Consider the following 21,299-nt stretch of genomic DNA (forward strand, 5'->3'; position numbering starts at 1 on the left):
AACACATGGATATGTAAAGGGCAAATAGACAAACTTGAATTAAAAAATACAACCAAACCTGATCATCTGCATGGTGTGCAATAAGCAAAACATCAATCCTATGCCGGATACAGACATCCTGAAAGACTTGATACCTGAAATTCAAACCTGCAAAAGTTAAGAAATAATAAAACCAGCTATTTATTTGCATCATGTCAAATTATAAATTCAAAATTACACGAGCACAAAATGGCACCCTCTGAAAAGAATGATAGAAAAGTTAGATGATTTTACAACCAGTTTAAGGGTACTTCTCCCATTCAATTGTAACTTTATGATAGGTAGGTGGGTTAGCAACTTTTTTTTTTAAATTGACATTTATTATTCCAAGGAGTGCCAAATAAGGGACAAGCTGTCCCCTAACAGGCTACAACAGTACCGCCCCGTACATACATTAGAATTATCTTACATATCAGCTATATGTACCCAACCCCATTCCCCATTACATTACCCAATAACCTAACTTGCATTGAATCCAAAATAAACGTACAAAATAAGCTATGATTTGGCCGACACATCGAATTTATTGCCAACTCACATGTCCAGCCATGTCAGACACGACACGCGTATCCACACGTGTCGACACTCCTTTGGACACTTTTACTTGTATTGCTCGAAGTGTTAGACTTAATGTGGGTGTGTGGACATGTTTTGTACCGTGTCAAGTGTGACATTATGTTTTTTTATTGAATATTGTGTTTACCTCATTTAGACAACTCGTATCCATGTCGAAACTGGACATACGAATCCATATCCACAAATCATGATTACATATACTTTCTATTTTAGCCGTGTCCCCGTTTCTAAAGTTTGGGAGTTTGTCGTGTCCGTGTCAACATGCGACACTCCATGTCCGTGTCAACAAATCATAGCAAATAAGTGATTCACAACCACATTGTAACTCGCCCATAACTCACACTTCCAGGTAGAAAGCGGATCTTCCACATTTTCCTCATATCCAATCCCAACATACACTTCATTTTCCTCATTTCCTCAAACTCTTCTGACCGCACCTTAACTTCCTCTTCCGAAAGCTGATTATCCCCCTCCGCCGATACGTGATCAGCCCTAAAAAGACAAGATCTAATGTTGACACAAAGCTCAACATCCATAGAGTCAAGGGAAGGCCCCAAATCACGAATTAACTCCAGCATACAGCCCTCACACGCCTTTCCACTCAGGTTCTCGGAGATTCCTTGCTTCTGATTCTCTCCTTCCATTGTCTCTTTCGAGATGCTAATTCAAGGTTTACATTTTCAAGAGAGTCAACTGGAATGGCGCATTCAAACTGGATAACCTTAGCAAAAGAACGAATATCTCAAGCTTTGGCTATTGGAGATAAAATCTTGGATGGCAACCAACATCACATTAAATTTAAGCAAAACAAACCCTGAGTGGAATTGAGGGGATTACTCCCTATTCTCCTAGAACCCAGATCATGTACTTTCAACCAGACTCGCCGGACTAAAACAATTCTGCACTTACTTCTCAAGCACTGTACCAAGGGGAACACCCACGCCCAATTCGCAAATTAACCTATTTAAACATCTACTCCAGAATTGTTTTAAACAACTACTCCAGGCTTGTTTCAGATTTCTTTAGGCCTAACCTTTTGTTCTTCCTTATCTCTTTCCTTCATTGCAAGGAACATATTTTTGGTTGCCCTCAAATCTTCCTTATATGTAATCCCGAAAACATCCCCTACCGATAATACGTCATTAAACTCTTCCGAGCATGATCCCCTACTCCTAGAGTCATCAGAACTATGATAAACCTGCACTGCCTTACCTCTAGAGTCCTTGGGGACTTGGGGCTCCCCACCTTGCAGATCTTCAATCCCCCCTGAATTCCCCAAAGTCAACGTAGATCGATTGGTTTCCAGGTTTCTGATAGCAGTTTTTCTTTCCTCCTCACAAAGACGCCGCCGAGTACTTCTTTCCTTTTCTAGAACCTTACTGAATATGGGGAGATCAAGGAGAGGAACATGCAGTTCTTTATCGCTAGTCGATTCCGAAGCAGGATCCAGATAATTGATGGAAGAAGAGTTTTTCTTTAGCTAAGCCCATCGCTTTTTTAGCGGACTAAGAGAAATCTCACAGGGGGTCGGAGATTCCTTCCTAGCAAGTTTTTCATTATAACGAAGGTCTTTCAACAATTCAATATCTCCGTCCTCAAACAAAAAGCCCTGAATGGGCGGAGAGCATCCCTCTTAGATCGATTCTTTTCCTGACATAGCTTGCGAACTGATAGCGTCGAAATTTTGGAGTAGCTTCTGAGTTTCGACAGTTACTCTCTTTCCCTTGTGATTTTCTTTTCTAACAATTCCTTTGAATTTTCTCGTAAAGGCTGAAAGGCCCCCTCGAGGGGCTAGTACCTGTAAATCCGAGTTAGTGTCCCTCCAGCGTACTTTGACTTTTCCTGAGCACAGGCGCTTTACTTTAGACTTCTTGTCATTATGGAACCTAGTTTTAATCTTTAGCGCCTTTTTGTCCTTTACCGAGGTCAAAATACAGCTGTCAGCAATATCTTTTCGAAAGGCCTTTCCTTTCTCTCCACGAGACCCTGCAATTAATGTTTTCCGTGTTGAACCACTTTTAACCTGGTCCCACTTTGCAGCCGCATCAGCTTTCCTACTCTCCGACATAACAGATGAGACAATGGCGGTAAGCTTGGGAGATTCAAAATTCAAACTGGGTCCCACCAATGGCTCCCTGTCAAGTTCACAAGTATTGGGATTAGAGCTCATCCCCATTTCCGGTGAGTCATCCATCGCCGGTAACTTGGCACCGAAGACCTGTTCAGGACCCTCGCAAACGTCCAAATTGTCTTTACTGCTTGATTCACCCATAACTGATACCGCCATACTATTAATGATGTCCTCAGAAATCATCTTAACTCTAATAGAATAAATGCAGAATTCCACCCTTAAATTAATGGATGAGGGTATAGATTTCCATTTTTTAACTCCAGTATAAACTATGATGGCTGCCTTCCTGCTCGGAATAAGGCCTTTTCCTGTTGTCCTCTTCCTCTCCTCTCCTAACCCCTTGATATTGCAGAATAATATCTTCATTGATGAACAATTTAATTTCCCCCTTCCTTGGCCTCATCTCAGGCCTTTAAGCTCCCTGAGCCCCTTTACTTTTACCCCTTTTCTCAGAGTTGCCCTTCTCCTTCTCCTCCTTAGCCACCTGCAGCATTTCCCATGTTCGATCTTTGTGTTCGACAAAGTTTACACCCAACTTCGTCCCCATTTCTAGCGTTGCCACCATCTCTTGCTCCCCCACACTTGAACTCTCTTGAAGGGAGCTACTGTGCAACATTTCACCTAATTCTCCGTTACTTGATTGAGACAAGAGACCCACTTCCAATACAGAGGTAGCGGACATGGGAGAAGCTGGTGCAATTGCTACCATATCCTTCGACAGGTCTTCTGGGACCACAAACCCAATAGTTGGATCGGCTTCATCGCATCTCTGTTTAGCTTTAAGCGCTCATTTCTAAAGATGATTCATGGCTTCCTCTCTCTCATCCTCGTAGAAACCAATAAGTTTTTCTTCTTATGGGATGTCGAACGAGGAATGTTAAACTTTACCTTTCTCTTTTTGGAAGTAACAGCCCTTCCCTTGAACATCTTAGATTCCCAAACTGCCATATCCCAAAGATAATCCAAGATTAAGTCATAATCTTGGTTGGACGATGGTGAAATCTCTCCCTTCCAAATTTTCTCCGCTATCACGTTCGTATCACCAAGTTTCGCCCATCTGCTGGCTGGAATTTTCTGCATTGCCAACATTTTTTGAAGTTTCAACCTTTTCATGATGGATGACAGCTGTCTCAGTCTCTTTTTCCAGGTGTTGGCTACATTTTGCCTGAGGAATACTCTTCCCCAGCTGGCAATCATCAGAAGCATCTCTCTTCCCCAAAACAGACGTGATAGATCCTTTTTTGAATTTCAAATTTGAGATGTGATTCTGAGAAACTTGTGGGCCCAACAGATTTGGAAAGTAAGACGATCTGGACCTCCTCATAGCATTTACTTTATCATCTGACTGGTTGCCCCCTGGGGGCCCACCCAATCGAGTCATCCGTCCATCATGAGATTTTTCCAAAATGTCAATCAACGGCCGCGATTTTGTCTTCTCCAGCAATAACCTTTTCTCATTTCCTGAGCTATTGGATGAGGTAAGACAGTTCGGGAGCCGCTACAACGAGGAGCAGCCATCAGAACTTGCAGTTGTAGGTTTTGCCCGCATTTTCTTCTCCTCTTTTCCATTATCGGAATCCATCGGTTCCTCTTCTCTTCGGACCCCAATCAAGAACCATCTATTTAGCACTTTCAGATGGATCAAGGGCTGGAATAGAGACCCTTCTTCTGTGAAGATATGAACCCTCGCGAACTCCAAATGACCTCCATCCTCTAATTTCATATCCACATCCAGGACTGACCCCAAAACACTTCCTAAGCCTTCCACTGTCTTTCTATCCCACGTGTGCGAAGGGATACCATGAAGATGAACCCTGTTCAATAGGAGACGCTCCACAGTTCCAACCTTAGAATCCATTCTCCAAAGGCTTGTCCTCCTCTGCGAGATATCGACGCTGCTAGTTCTTCTGTTTCAAATACAAATAGCACCTCTCTTTTTCCTAGAATTTTTGGTTTCGGAAGAGTTGGGATGTCCCAGAACCAGCTTGCCCATTCAAGTAATTTCTCTATTTCCCATTTTTCCTTTTTTAGAACTCCAATCAGACATTTTTTTCAAAAACACCATTCTTTGTACTACTTCTCTACCAGAGACCATCACCGACGGGATATGGTCTTCTTTTTCTATTGTCACGGATACCCCCATCGCCCGTCGATGCAGACCTTCTTTCATCTGAGGATCTTCATATGTGCGCCCTTCCTTTCTGGTTACTGATTTCCTTCCACACCATCTGCATTCTAGACGCTTCTTGAAATTCTGGTAACCACAGATTGAGCATATCTTGTCACCCGGTAACATCTGGGCTCTACTTTTCGGTGCCTTCCCCTTTGTAACATCACTGCAAGCACTTGCTGCTTTAGTTCCTTCTCGAAGGGCCTTGGCCACACGCAGAGGGGTCTTCCTGATACCACCTCTATTGGAATCCTCACCCAAACCCTGCAACGAAATCTTAACGGATCACGTCCGTCTCTGATCCTTCCTCCAAACCCAGCTCCAGAAACCCTAGCTTCACCCTGTTCTCCAGTTCTGCATCCAGATACCCCTCATCTAAAGCGCTCATTTTTTCCGGGTTCCCTCGGCCTTATGATATAGGGGACTTAGGTGGGCTAGCAACTCAATGTAACATTTCTTCCCATGGCCCTATGATGTAAAGGCCAGAAACCCTACTTAGCTATATTTGATTCCGATGACATCTTAGAATAACTCTAAGAGAGACAAGAAGATGTAGCAGACCGAACATGATAAATACTCAAAGGTAACATATCAAAGCAAATTGAGTCTAGTATAAAACATAAACAATGCATCCTTGTTGATCGTAGCTTTGATTCCCTACTTGAAAAAGAAATTTATGGAGGAATGGGAATGGTTTTGCACTTTAATTTGTTGACCATCTTTTGGGGCTGCTTCTGCATGATAATGGCAAATACCTTCATTATCTTAAGTGTCAGACACGATCGAAGTTCATATGATCATTAGGATTTTATTGTGTCCTCGTCGTCTACTACTATTTCCTTGTCTGGCCTCGGCTGCACCATCAGCCAACATTTCACTCTTTGTTTCTACTAAATTAGCGCGAGTTATCGTGAATCAGATTGCCATTGGAGACACTTGAACAATCAATTTCCCATCCATCAAACTTGAAATAGACAATGGCCATTTCAATGGCTGGTTGGCTATGGCTTTTTTCTCAGCTCAGGCCATCTTGGCTCAATTTTGTTGTTCATTAACCTCAATCGTCATATCTGACATTCGCGCTTAATAGAGGTGTTTTTTTCGTCCCCGACAATCACATGAGATTTTAACAACTTCTCTTTGCCTTGATCTCAAGTTAATAGAGTTCGTCCTCATTCAACATCCAATGCACAATGATTTCATCTTGAATTCATATCCTCAAACCCCTCAACTGCATAATTCATATCATTGAGGGGAAAGAAGAGAAAAAGAGATAGAAGAAGCAGAATTAGCGTCAAACCATTCATACGCATAGCAGTGTTTTAAGAGACATACGCCTCGAGGCGAAGCAAACTCAAAATGCCTCAAAACGGAGGTTAAAAGGAAGGAGGCATGTGAGGCAAATGCCTCAGACCTTGACGTGTATTGAGTCTTACGCCTCATGTACGAGGCTTTAAGCCTCACAAAGTCGCAGGGAAACATTAACTTACATAATTGAGACTTGATATACTATGGAACTCAAGCTTCTTCTTTTTTTGAAAGTTTACTATTGAACTCAAGCTTGGTACAAAGAAACTACAATACCCATACAAACAACGATAAAATCCGTACAACAAAAAGGATGATCATCTCATACACACAGCCAGCATGGTACAACACTCCCCCTCAAGCTAGTGTGGTGAATACATAGTGAAATACATAACAAAAAAAGAGTGTAATGGCGAGAGCAACGGCCACCAAAAAATAACAGCTCCCCCTGAAGCAGCACTATGGCGAGAGCGATCACAACAGGAGCTCCTCCTGAATGAGAGCACGACGAAGAAATCCGCATCCCAATGAGCAATGGAGGCGCCACCAACGATCCAACGAGCAAAAAAAATAGGCACACCAAAGGCGCGCACAACGAACAACGGAGAAGCACCATCGTAGACATCATCCGAGCAGCACATCGCTAATAGAAGAACTCCAAACACCAGAAAGGTGAGAAGAGCCAACAACCGATCAACAAACAGGGCGATAGAAAATCAGCCCATCACAACAATGATCAACAACTTGCGCTCAACAAAGTGGTGCACGACAACCAACCAACGACAGCCAAATAGCACGCCGCCTGGACAACAAGGTCGAAATCAATGCTAACGACAGGGCATATAGCCACCAACAACAACAAGACCGAACGCAAGGCTATTGACCGGGCATATAACCACCAACAACAACAAGGCCGAATGCAACGCAAACGACGGGGCATATAGCCACCATCAACAACAAGGCTGAAATCAACGCTAATGACCTGGCATATAGCCACCAACAACGTGGATTGCAACGCAAACTACTACAACGACAACAAATGCGTAAAACTATGCAAGGCAACTACACACGTGTAGAAGCACCAACAAGGTGGATTGTGACATAAGCCACAACAACAACAAAGGAATAAAACTACGCCAAGCAATTACACTCATCGTGTAGAAGCATCAACATACAAGACTCGCAAAGCGAGTCCACCAACAACCAACCACAACCAACCAACCAGCAATCCAACCAACCAACAACCAACCAAACAACCAACCAACCAACCAACAAACCAATCAACCCATAGGGCGCACAAACCACCAACCAAGCGCGAAGAAGCCACCAACCGACCAACAAATCAACAACAAAGAAGGGTAAACAACATAAAAGGAATCACACTAAGAATCAAACAACAACAAGTAGGAGCGACTGACCAAAAAAACGAAAATGGTGAAAGAAAATCAACCAGAGTTACCGATAAACACCAAACAGGAGGAAACAACTAACAACATGAAGAACCAACAACTAACAATACAAAGAAGCAACTAACAATGCGAAGAAGAAACTAACCAACCAACCAACCAATGAACCAACAAGGGAAACCTCACAACACTCCAACAAGGAGGACGATATTACACGAACTCGAAGACGAAGACAAAACATAATAGGAAGAACAACAACCAACAAAGAAGCACCAACAAGGAACTCCATGTGGAACAACCACCCACAAGATAACAACAATACAACACTCCATCCATGGAACCTACATCAACACTCCCCCCCCCCCCCCCATCTCCTCAAGTTGAGGCCAAAGGCCTATAAGTTGAAACGAAAAGAACTCTGAAGGCACCAAATCTCTCTCGGCATTTCATCTAACACTTGGGGTGCAACTTGGAAATGAAGAGAAAGGCCATACAGGCTAAACAAATATAGAAAAGAGAAAATAAGGGATTTAGAGTTGAAATTTGGGGTTTGGAAAAGGGTTTTGGGATGCCTAAAGAGATTTGGGAAGAAGATTTCTTTCCAAATGTGAATTCAAAAGAAAGAATTGGATGTAGCGCAAAACATAAACAGAACATGGTTTGTTCTACAGCAAAGTGGGTTTAGAGTTTTGGGTTTTACGAGAGAAGTCCAAAAGAAAAGAGATGTTGCGTAAAAAAAAACAAAGGAGAGAGAGATTGGGAGAGATAGAGGAAATCTAGTGGAAAGATTTTAGGGATTTAGAGAATAGAAATAGGGTTTACCGTAAAGGGGAGGAGATGCGCAAGAATGAGCACGACACAAGAGAAGAGGGAGGGAGGGAGTAGGGAAATCATTTTCGAGATTTTGAGAGAGATTTTAGGGTGGACAGTGAGAGATTAGAGAGAGGGATTTTCTATAAGGGAAAATACATGGAAAAAAAGGGTTTGTCGATTTGTGTTTTACGCATAGTTGTAAATTCCGTTTCGGTCGCCATTTCGTTTTGGCCACCGAAACGAAATTTCGGTGGGATTTCGGTCATTTCGGTGCATTTCGGTCGAAACTTTTCGTTCACACAAAAAATATATTAAAAAATATGAGAAAAATTCAAAAAAATAAAAAATCAATAGAAAAAGATGAAAAACTAATAAATAGTCCAAAATATGTGTCAGGGTGCGGGTACGACACGACACGGGTACGTGGGTACGTGATTAAGTTCCATATTTCATAACATGAGATATCAATACATCATTCATTAGAAAAAAAAAAGTCTGTTACCAATGTGTTGACCAGTGCCTGACAAAATGAATAATTTTTAGAGACCAAATAATGAGATTTTTTTTACCGGACTTTTGGGATTTAATAATGTTTGGACAAAATAGATTTTATGAATTTTTAAAATTTGAAAAATACCCCACCGTTTGGAAGTTAAGAAAGTTAAAATTTTGACCCGACCATTTTTCTTTGAATTTTGTACTAGAACTGGAGAGTTGACTTTTTTTCCTTTTAGATTTGGGTGTTGAAACTATTTTTAATAAATCCAAAAGGGGGGTATTCTGTTATTTACATGTAAATCTTAAGTAAATGGACAATAAAATAGTAAAGACATTTACTTAAATGGTTTACATGTAAATACCGAGTACAGGAAAGTAGAGAAGTACAGGAGAGGAAAGAGAAGCAGCAGGAATCCAGTCAAACTAGCCCTTATGCACGATTCCGGCCGGAATGGAGAATTTCGTCCATTCCGGACGAAATTCCGGATTTCGGAAAATTTCGTCCGGAATGGCCGGAATGGAACGAAATTTCCACCGGAACGAAATTTTTGGAATTTCGTTCCGGAATTGTAACGAAACCGGTTCGTTTCGTCCATTCCGGACGAAACGAAACGGAATTTACAACTATGGTTTTACGGCAAACCCAAACCCAGATTTGGGTTTTGCGCAAATGCTCAGAAATGAGAGAGGGAGATACGAAAAAAAAAAAGGAGAAAATCTAGGGGGAAGATTGAGAGAGAGATTTGAGGGAGAGAAAATATGGCAAACTCAAGATGGTTTGGGATAGAGATAGCGAGAAGAGAGGAAATGCGAGGATGAAAAAGGAAAACGTGGGATGGATCTTCTTCTTTCTTCTTTCCCTGGATCTTTCCTATGATACCATGTTAGAAATGGGGATTAGGTTAATGAGGAAGACGAAGAGGAATGGAGAAATGGAGAGTAGGGGTGTCAATGGATCCAGACGGTCCGAAGGATCCTCTGAATCCGAACGTTAATGAACAGGATCTAAACATATCAACAGGATCCATGGGCCTATTTTGGATCATCAAATGTGGGATCCGAAAATTTTCGGATTGGATATGGGCTTGCAACAAATATCCATTGGATAGTCACGATCCGAAATGTTTTACCAAAATACCTTCCAAATTTGCATAATGTTTATAATTCTTTGAAGGGTATTTTTGTCAAAATCTCCAATTAATGAAGTGGAGTGCGATTTCACGACTCAAAAGCGACTTCTCGCCTCTCGTGTTTTAGGGTTTTTTTTCCTTTTGTTGTTAGATTTCAAGAAGAGAGAGGAGAGGAGAAGAAGAAATTTTGAGCTCCTCCTCCAGCCACCAATCCCCTCCACCATCCCCCCCCATACGCCACTTCCACCACCTCTTCTTTTAAGTCCAAGCTGTCTCTCCATAATCACCTCAAAATCACAGCACCACAATTATGCTTTCATTATGCTAGTCTATTGAACATATATGATGTCATGAATATACTATTAGTTCATCATTTTGTTATTACTGAATGTTATAGTTATACATCATATTCTTTGATAATAGTTATAATTCGTGTATGTAATTTAGATTAATTTTATTGTTTACAAGCATTATTTTACTCATAGATTAAACATAAATAAATTTTACATTTATTTGAAGAAAATGCATATAGACACACTAAGAGTGGACTGGAATTCTACCTCTTTTTAAAACAAAAAATTAATTGTGTACTTAGTTCAGTGGGACATAACAGGACTCTCCGATGGACGGTCCAAATTAAAATGGATCGTGATCGTGACATGGAAAGTAGGATCCGAAGAACAATCCGAATCTGATCCGACCGATAAGGAATTTGAATGGATCGTGACTGTGACATAAGTGGATCGGATCCGAAGTGGATCCGTTGACACCCCTAATGGAGAGTCTCCATTAAGAAGTCCTCCCATGTAAATGATGTATAAATAGGCCCAAAGTAGGGCAACCTTGTACAAAGACTACAATACCCTCCACACATACACATAATACCTAAACTACCCTTACATACTCTTCAACATTTTTAAATTTAATTGTGGGAAGGTCTTATATGACTCAATTCATCATTTGAAATCACATATTTGGTGATTTTGAAGAGCATTTTTTTCAAAATTATTCTTTGCTTGATTTTGTTTCAAAATTATTTTTTGCTTGATACTTCCAACCGCTAAACAGAATCAAGGTCGGTCACTTCTGGTGGATTTCTGTCATTAAAAGAAAACTAATAGTGGTAGAGCTTCTGGTGAATGATCAATGTTTCGAAAGAAATCTACCATTCAAAAACAAGGTGACTATAGACCTCTAATTTTGTGGGTTTTACCTTTATAACTCCATTCCTATTGTAAGTAACTTGGTAATGATAGTTGGATGCTGCGGTTGATACTTTATTTTGTTAGTGTATTAGTGGTTGTATGATGATATTTGGTTGAAAATAAAGCACATGTTTTCTCTAGATTTTGTAAAGCACATGTTTTTTCTAGATTTTGTAAAGCAAATGTTTTCTAGATTTTATGGTATTTTTTATTTTTCCTAAATTTTTAATTTTTTATTTAAAAAATTCATGAGGCGTACACGTCATGCCTCTGAAAACATAGGTCTAGCAATGATATGTTCACTATCCTCACATACAAGCAGTGTTTAAAAATGCGGATGTGACGCAGAACACGGCAAGAAAAATCCTTGTCGACTCGGCGCGGATGCGGCCAAGAACGTGGTTGGCGTGGTCATAACTCGGGAGAGTCAAACGAGTTTTATTAACTCTGTAGGGCAAAACGTGGAATGCGGATGCGATGCAATGCGGAACACAGCCCAGGTAAAAGGGAGTCGACTCGGGCGAGTTCCGAGTCGAGTCAACGAGTTTTTAAACACTGCATAAAATGTTCCTGGTGGAGATTGATATAATTCCTTAGTATATTGGGAAAAACTTTCTCCTTTATATGCAAGTTATAGAACCTCTAAGATAAGGGTAGCGGAGTAGGTTCTCACACAATGTATTCCACATCTCACTCATAGATAAACTCTTTTCCTTTCCTCTACGGATCAACTAGACTCGCCAAATCAACACACATCCCTTCAACTTCGTGCATGCAAACTGGACTTTCTTCACAAAGTCCAATCAGAACTACGAGTTTCACTCTCCTTCGTCTATGGTTGATAGGCGTAAGACCTTCAAGCTCAAGCAACGAATCGCAAGCTATCTCCATCGTATGCTATCTTCTCAGATCATAACTTATGCCAGTTCTTCAAAGCATCTATCTACAGCCAAGATGAATCCAAACATATGAGCCCAAACCTCCACAAGCACCATTGCTGAGAGCGATTGTCACCCTCAATCAAACTAGCTCCAATATCAAATTATGTAGGGTTTGCAAAAGAATTAACAACCATTACAAACTAATTACAGATGAAGTGTGAAACTATTCCTTAACTGAAGTCTAATATAAAAGCAACTCAAGGGGATTAGATACGTCTGTATGACTGTATATATATATATATATATATATATATATATATATATATATATATATATATATATATATATATATATATAAGTATGTGTATATGAGAAATTATATGGTGTAAGGCCTTACAACAATAAGGCCTTTGTACGGTGGAAGTACCACCATTGACATTTGATCCAACACCAGCTCCTCAAAAAGCTCAAAAAGTGAGCCGGATCAAATATCAAGGGCGGTACCCCTACCGTATTGTTGTAAGCCCTTACACCGTATAAAATCTCTGTGTATATAAAGAAAAAAACTAACATAGAAATCTAGAACTAAAAGCTTTCCAAAGTAAAAAAATCTTCAAAAACAATGGAATCCCAATCAAACTAGGAAACAGCCCTGAAAATAAAACCACTACTGAACCATGTCAGAATCTTTCGGTCCAAAACAAACACAGAAAATGATGGAATTTTGATAAACCAATAGACTGGAAATCCCATCAATTATATTGCTGGCTGATGCAATTCATCCATCATCTTAGGCATTAGATTTAGTTATATTAATGGCTGATGCAATTCATCCATCGTCTTAGGTGTTGGATTTAATTTTTTTATTGGACTATTGAAGAAGTGTTAATTTTCTTTTAGATAATACTTTATTTGATTTATTAGCATTTTATTTAACCTGGATGTAGGGGATGTTTGGATGCAGGGAATGTCTGCATCAGCCTATGGCCCACCTTACCCCCTTTTTCATGGCCACTTACCCTTTTAAACTCATTTGTTACAGCCTTTTAGCCTTGACCCATTTATTTCTTATTTTCAATTGATAGGACCCAAAAAAAACCCACCTATAGCCTTTTTAATGCCTTTTATTTTATCCTATTGGTCAAATATAGGATCTCACCCGTTAAATAACTCAATCCCTTCATATAAATACCTGGAACTCCCACCTAGAAACATGGTTTAAAATTTCGGTTTCGGTAACCGTTTCGGACCCCACCAAAAACCGAAATTTGGTAATTTGGTTCCAAATTCCGGACCGAAATTTCGATTCCGAAATTTTGTAACATTTTTTTTTTAATAAATAATGTCTTTAAACCGAAATTTCGGACCGAAATTACCGAAATCAGAAATTTGGTAAATGGTGAAAAATTGAATTTCGGAAATTTTCGGTTTCAGTCCCCACCGGTATCCGAAATTTCGGATTTCGGTCGAAATTTTAAACCATGCCTAGAAAGGACTAATTTTGGAAGACGTAAAGAAATTGTATCACATCTATTCCCTTCTTTCTCTTTTGTTCACCCTACTCTATTACACTTTTTACCTTCTTACATTCTCCCTTCCCACTGCCCTTTTTATTTCTTTGTCTCGCTCTTTATTTCTTTCCCCTTCTGTTACATCCCTACATCATTTTCTACCCTTGCCTTTGTCACCCTCCCTTTGGTTGGATTCATAAAGTGTTCCCCGTCGGTTGCGCATATAAAATGTTCACCCTCAATTGGGCATATAAACCGTTCCTCTCTTCTACTCTGATCTTTCCCCCTCTTGATCTTGATCTTTCTGGATCTTGATTTTCTCTAACGTGAACTTTCTAGATCTTGATCTTTTATTAATATTGATCCTTCTTTCTTTTATCTCACATTGTATTGGCTGAGAGCAACCCCTTTTCGTCTCTACTCTAACTATCCCTCGTCCCCCACGTGGAGACCAACTGCAGCCATGGATTTAAATTCCGGTTTTGATTTCGGTTTCAGATATAGCCGAAACAGAAATTTCGGCCGAAATTTGATAAATCAAAGCAAATTTCATTATTGTACTGAACTTTCAGTAATTTTGGCCGAAATTTTGTAAACAAACTTAAAAAATCACATTTTTCCAAAATCTCTAGCCAAAAGTCAGGTGATTTCGGTTTCGGTCCCAACCAAAATCTGAAATTTCAGTATTTCGGCCGAAATTTAAAACCATGACTGCAGCAGGACGATGCCCGAGGCTCAGTACAATGTCACACAAACGAATCCATCATATTCTTTCATTAGCCAGCCTATATTCCTTTTTATGAATATTTCTCGCCAACATTAACCATAATCTTTTCCATCTAATTTTCCCTTTTTATATCTATTCTAGCTATCCCTTTCCCCCTCTAGAATTCTAACTGCAGCAAGACGATGCTCGAGGCTCAGTACGATGTCACAGATACGAATCCATCATATTTTTTCATTAGCCTATGGCCTACCCATATTCCTTTTTTTGAATATTTCTCCCCAACCATAATCTTAATCTTTTCCATCCCATTTCCCCTTGCAACACACCCTGAATCTATCATTCGTACAACTTGCCACATACCTTTTGGGTCGTAGTTAGACTTTCTTCAGTATATCTAATTTTGTTTGTTAGGTATACATTGAGATCTGATTCTGATTTCTTTGATTGATTATCAAACTTTCCTTTGATTAAAGTTTATTATTGGTGCTTTACATGGTGAGCTGATCTCTATTGATGACTATTTTTAAAACCCAAGGTCTTTATGAAATTTATAGTTGCCAATTGATTATTATGGGATTTTTATTTCGTTGCGGGAATGTTACTATTAAACTGAATGAGAAAGCTTATATTGCTCCTAAGTTCCAAAAAATGACTTGTGAACCTTAGGTTCGCATTGCACCAATGGCACAGCCTCATACGTAGCTCTAAACAAATAGATATACTAACTTACATGACTCATAACAGTTAAATGGACACCCAAGCTCGGGGCTACAACCCAAGAAGTGAGGACACTTATGCATTGCATTTCTGCATCAAATCTTTAAGCTTTGTCCAAACCTTCATCATGCTCTACAAGTGATTAAATCACTAAGATCTTTCCCATTATCTGCTTTGTACTTGTAATTTTATTTTTTTTCCTGAATGGCTTTGTACTTGTGATTTTGTTCAGTGTTGACATGAGTTTTCTCTCCACCATGCCAAGCTGCTTTAGCACATGAAGTCAACACTACCTCTAGTTTTCTGAAAATAGCCAATGTCACATTTACATTCTCAACTTTTGCTCCAATTAGCTTAAGCGCCAACACATAAGAATTACCATGCATTGAGAGAGTAAAATAGATTCAGCCTGACCACAATCTTTCCTTGCAAAGTTACACCACTGATTTCTTTCCCAACATTCACTCTGATCTTATTAATGTGTTTAATGTGCAGCATTTGTGGGTTTATCATCCTCCATGACAAACCACTTTAACAACTCCAAGTCATAGTTCTACTCATTGTAATGTCAAGAGCTTTGATGTTGTTATCAATGATAACAATTGCATCACACATTAAATAAACTAACCGCCTATTAGAATGACGGTTCTAGCCAAAACCATTCACAGCCATGAGGACCAGTTCTGTAGCAGTACTACTGAACACACACAAAAAAGAGAGAAAACACCTAATATAATAAATAAATAATAAAATTCTTGTTGTAATAACAGTAAATTCAAAGTCATCAATCAAATATTAGTAGAAATATTGAAATAGAAAAGACCCACCTCATATCACGAGCTGCTTCTTGCAAATGGCCTTGCTTCGGCCGACCATCCGGCCAATCACAACACGCAATCTCACTTCTAATTCCTATACTCAGTCCAGATCAGTATTAAGTTTGGAATAATAAAACAATACCACTTGAAGAACAAAAGAATTATTTAGAGAGAGAGAGAGAGTATAGATACCCATTTTGGAGACTGCATCCCGGACATGACAGGCCTCATCTTTGCTCTCCGAACGTAATCCATGGTCAACAATTATGCCCAAAAGCCCCTCAATAAAACCCGAGCTTTCATCCTTTCCAATTTGAGCATCCATTTTCCAACCTGAAGCTAAAACGCAAATCCCAATGCTATCCGGTCCGCCCGAAACCCCCAAAGCTGCAAAAGGAATTCAATTCCATATTAATGTATAAAAGATTAAATAACGCCTTAGTAATTGGTAGTTTCACATGGTATCAGTGCAAAGGGTCCTGAGTTCAAAACTCCTTGATATTAAAAATCCACATATGTGAAGGGGAATGTTAAAGTATAGAAGATTACATGATGCCTTCTCTAACAGCTTTAAGCTTTTGGAGTAATTAGTCGTTTCACATTCCACGATAAACAAGATGGAAATTGGGGTTTTTGTGATCTCGGAAGTTAGGGTAAACAAAAAAGAGATGAGAGAGAGAGAGAGAGGACTGACCGATTTTGTGATGGGGTTTGATGCCGGCCATGGCCATCCTTCTGGAGAAAGTTTCTCTGTACTTGGCCATGTCGATTGCATCTCCGCAGGAGGAAATTTTGCAGAGAAAACGAATGGAATGTGTTGGAATAAGAACAGCTCTGAGAGAAGGGAGAGCGTGAGATAAATGGAGGGAATTCAGCAACATGTTTCTCTTATCCACGCCGAAACCCTAGAAAGGGAGCGTCTTTAGGATTATGGTGATAAAGCTCGGGCGATTTATTTGAAATATATTAGGTTTCGCTGATAAATTGGCCCCTTCTCCCCATTCGCACCCCCTTTAACCTTTCCACCGTTAAGCCCCCAAATCTCTCTTGCGCGGGCTTTTTTTTGTATCTACGAACGTAGCCCCCAGGGGTGCAAGTTTGGCCTTGTCAACCTTGACCCACCCTGAGCCCGAACACGGTCAGGGCTGGATTTCCAACCCTAAGGGCAGGTCAGGATTCATTTTTTTAGACCCTGACTCAGGTCGGGTCGGGTTCTGGGTTAATGCCTCGGGTACCCTGACCTGGCCGGACCCTTTATAGAATTGAATCATCTATGCATGTTCCTTTTGCTAATGTTTTCTATTATCTTGGATTGGTGTTTCTTTAGATTATTATTATTAATTGTCTCTGTTGCCCATCATGTTGTTGAATTCATATTGTCTTATTTTGTTCATTTTCTCTATTTATTGATCATTTTGTTCTATATGATAAGTGGTTGCTTTATTTTTGGCACTCTTAACAAGTATTTGCACTAGGGTTTGCCCAATCAGGGCCAATCAGGGCGGACCATGGGTTGAGGTTTTTCGGCCCTTACTCAGGGTCAGGGCGGGTCAGGGCCGAGATAATGGGATCCAGGGTTGGGCTAGGGTTTTGAAAAACCCGACCCAACATGACCCTGTTGCAGCCCTAGTAGGCCCACTATATTTATATATATAAAAAAAATTATGTGCGCATACATTATCGTAAAAGGGAAAACTGTTTATGAGCTTGAGCTCATATAGCTTATATAAGCTAGAGTGGGTAATCCAAAGCATTCATTTGGAAGGACTTTACATAGATAGGGTGTGTACCAAAAATCAGCTCCATAGGATCATCTTAATCCATCCAAAAGTGGAGGGGAAAATGGACAGACACTATTTGTCGACAAATCTGCCCTTTTTTGCCCTCCACTTTTGGAGGGGTTAGGATGATCCAATTGACTTGATTTTTGGTACACACACTATCTATGATGGGGCCTTGCAAATGAATTGTTTGGATCACCACAAAAATATGTGGTACCCATGTGTTTGGGCACTCAAGCTCATGTAAGCTTATATGAGCTCAAGCTCACGAACAAAATATATTTTCTAAAAAAATCCCAAGTGCCTACGTGCCCACTTTGTTCGAAGATCCAAATCATTTAGGGCCCCAATAATCATCTCGATGATCCTAACTCTTGGGCCTCGTTTGTTTTAGATAATGACAACCGATTGTATGCCCGAAACTTATTATTAGACTCAAAATTACATTTAAATTTGAGTCCAATAATAGGTTTAGGGCTAACAATCAGTTGTCATAATCCAAAATGAATAGGGGCTAAGATATAAAGTAAGCCCTGTTTGTTTAAGATTATGACACCAGATTGTGAGTGATAAACCGATTATCGGCCTCAAATTTAAACGTATTTTTTAGTCCAATAATGTTTCGCACCCACAATTGGTTGGCATGATTTGAAGGTTTGAGTTCTCTGTTATGATCTCCTTAGCTTTTGTAACAAATGGAGGGGGAAGTTTGTGTTAGAGTCAGTGCCCTAAAAACCAGTGTACTTTGCTAATTAGTTAAATAAAAAGTTTAATATCATGACATTTATGGGTGTTATTTAATTAATATGTGAGATGCGCTTAATTGTTTTACACATATTTGTCCTTACGGAGCAAAGTAGCAATTCCATGCTCAAGGATTCACAGATCCTATGGAGCAAGAAGATATGGAATTCTGGTTCTTTGCAGACCTTGAAGGTTCCTAGTTGGGGTTGAGATTGGACGTCTCATCCTGTACACAACTAGCACTAATCTTGCCTACATGTACGTATCGTAGAGTAGTTTATTTCAGTCACTTGGGTAGTAGACCCTAAGAAAGAAGAGTGGGTGTGACGATGGGATCGCGCATTGAATAGGATTATATTAGGATAGCCTGTGGACAGGAGACAGGAAGGCTTTTCTACCAGACAAGACCCTTTACATATCCTTCGACCTAAGGGATCATATTAATTTGTGGGTTTGTCCTTCTTTCTTGGTCTATCTAATAGTGGTTCTTTTAAGGATCACCTAAGGATAGTACTGGATGTTGGACAAACCTACGGGACTAATAGGGATACCCGACATGAAATTCTCTGCCCAAATAATTGGGAATCATCTACAGTTTTGGTCAGAGCAGTAGGCCTATAAAATTACCTAGCCAAGTGGGTTTGATAAAAGGTTTATCAAATATTTTCCAAAATATAATTTGAAATGATTTTTAGCAAATGCATTTGCAGGCCCAAACTGCTTGACTAAAAGGTATACCAGGATTGGGCCCAAGAGGTGGTGTGTGTCTAGTGTCCACCCTCTGTAGGACCCAACTCGGTAGATGTGGAAATGGAGAAGGGACTTGCACATATTTGATATGATTAGAGGTATGATGATTCGACGGTTATCTTCAGGATTACGTCTTGATGGAGGCCACTGATCCAATGCAATTGTAGTTTTGACTACGGAGCAAGATCGCAGTGGGGCCCACCATTGGGTTCTGCAGGATCGGCCTTTAAATCTCTGCAACAATTCTACTCACAACTCGAATGACCCGTTTAAATCTATTTGATAGGGGTCCCGCATTTATTTGGTTGCACACACGGACTAGTGTCGTGGGATTTGATGCAAAAGTGAGATTTACAAAATGCAAATGGTGTATATGCACTATGGGACGCATTGGAAATACCAAATTGGTTAAGTATTAACCATAGGGCTATTTTGGGAATTACATAAATATATCATGGAGCTTTGATCCTATTGGATAGGACGGATTTGTAATTTGATTTAATTAGGAATTGAATTGGAAATTACAAAGGATTTCAAATTAGATAGTGGAAACCCACATGGGAAGAATTTGGGTGGGACCCATAAGTGTGCGGCCCCATATGGAGTGTACATATCAATTATAGATTTAATGTTATGAACGTTATTTTAGAAAGTGTTAGATGAAAAATAAATAAAGAAAGAAAAAGCTTGTATGAATGGAAAAAGAGAGAAATCGAATCTCTGACCAAAAGTTTTGGAAACAAAATTAATATAAAATGAAAACCCAAGAGAGTTGGGCAATAAGCCATGTCCTTTTTAGGTTTGCCATATATTTAACTTATATGTTTCCATTGTTGACTTTTCTAACATTGATTACTTTCCAATCTTTGGGTACTATAAAGCAACTTTTGGGAATTGTAAAAAGCAACATACAACATTATTTAAATCACAAGGGTGGACAAATTGAGGTTGCCCAAGCTGCTGGAATTAATATTGACAACCCTAAATTCGTCTGTCTCTCTCTATCTCTTTGTTTTCGACTAGTTTTGAGTTTTGAACTCAAAAGGCATTCTACAAGCAAAGTCCCATAATCTTAAAGGTGTTTTCCCACATACATATTATGATTTAGATCAGAATACAATCAAGAACAATTGTTTTTCTATCCCCTTTGTGAAGAACAAAAGATTCCATCGGATCAACTTGCAGGTTCGCGGCGTTTGGAACGATCATGAGTGTTTGAGGAGTAGATCACGCAGAGGTTCTTCTTCACAACAACAACTGAGATAATTTATATTTTATATGTTTGCTTTATTTTGATCACCATCAGATCATCTAAACCCTCGGACTCCCTTGGGAAGATTGCTTACCTTATAGGGGGCACACACAATCAAGTGTTAAGAACGACGAGGGAGTGACAAAAATCCTGAGATGCCAAGACTTGCGAGATCGTTACACTACGAACTCAACTAAATTAAGGAAAATGATAATCACATTCCATTGTTTTTATAATGGCCCTCTACTCTTTCACCTTTTGAGTGAAGTATTGGTTTTTTTGGATTTCAAATCCTAGTTTCTTGTATTTCAAATTAGAATTGAAAAATCTTAAAGTTCAGAACCAATAATTTTTTTTTTGTTACAATCCTAAGTGGAGGCCTGTGTAAGTATGGGATTAGGTGGTACCCAACTGCGCTACGAGATAGGTTTAAAGGGCCTAGTCGAACCTATTCCATCAGTTCTATAGCTTTTGGCATATTGGTTACGAACCTAACATTTGTTAAAAGAGTAGTAACCTCGAGTCACGGAATGGACAGTTTGTGGAGAGAGGACTACCTGGAAAGGGCTTTTGGTAAAAAAAATAATAGAATGTCTAGCTTGTGGAGAGAGGACTATGTGGAAAGGACTATTGGTAAAAAAAAAATAGAATGTCTTGATCAGATGATCTAGACCGCTATTTTTTATTATCATTTATCTAAATTTATGCGACATCCGTTCTGGACGAGCTTTAGACCATGTGGCCTCAGGATGTTTTACTAGCACAAGTGCCATGATTTAACGTGCATGTTCCCATATGTGTCTAAAGTTTGCCTTTTATACCATTGATCATGAAAGTGGCTT

The 21,299-nt window shown here is 39.6% G+C and overlaps 1 protein-coding gene across 1 annotated transcript in view; it reads right to left on the minus strand.

The window, feature by feature from the left end:
* Positions 1 to 16,970, minus strand: part of RSY3 (Adenine nucleotide alpha hydrolases-like superfamily protein) — a 77,535-nt gene extending 60,565 nt beyond the window's left edge. The window contains exons 1-4 of the mRNA XM_077363580.1: positions 16,625 to 16,970; positions 16,123 to 16,317; positions 15,940 to 16,024; positions 59 to 134 (exon numbers count right to left, since the gene is read on the minus strand). Of these exons, the coding sequence (XP_077219695.1) occupies positions 59 to 134; positions 15,940 to 16,024; positions 16,123 to 16,317; positions 16,625 to 16,811 (543 nt within the window). The 5' untranslated portion in view covers positions 16,812 to 16,970. The remainder of the gene's footprint in view (positions 1 to 58; positions 135 to 15,939; positions 16,025 to 16,122; positions 16,318 to 16,624) is intronic.
* Positions 16,971 to 21,299: the final 4,329 nt, after the last annotated feature.

This window comes from Tasmannia lanceolata, unplaced genomic scaffold, assembly GCF_043159265.1.
Source record: "Tasmannia lanceolata isolate RefF3 unplaced genomic scaffold, GAP_Taslan_0.1 ptg000003l, whole genome shotgun sequence".
NCBI lineage: Eukaryota > Viridiplantae > Streptophyta > Magnoliopsida > Canellales > Winteraceae > Tasmannia > Tasmannia lanceolata.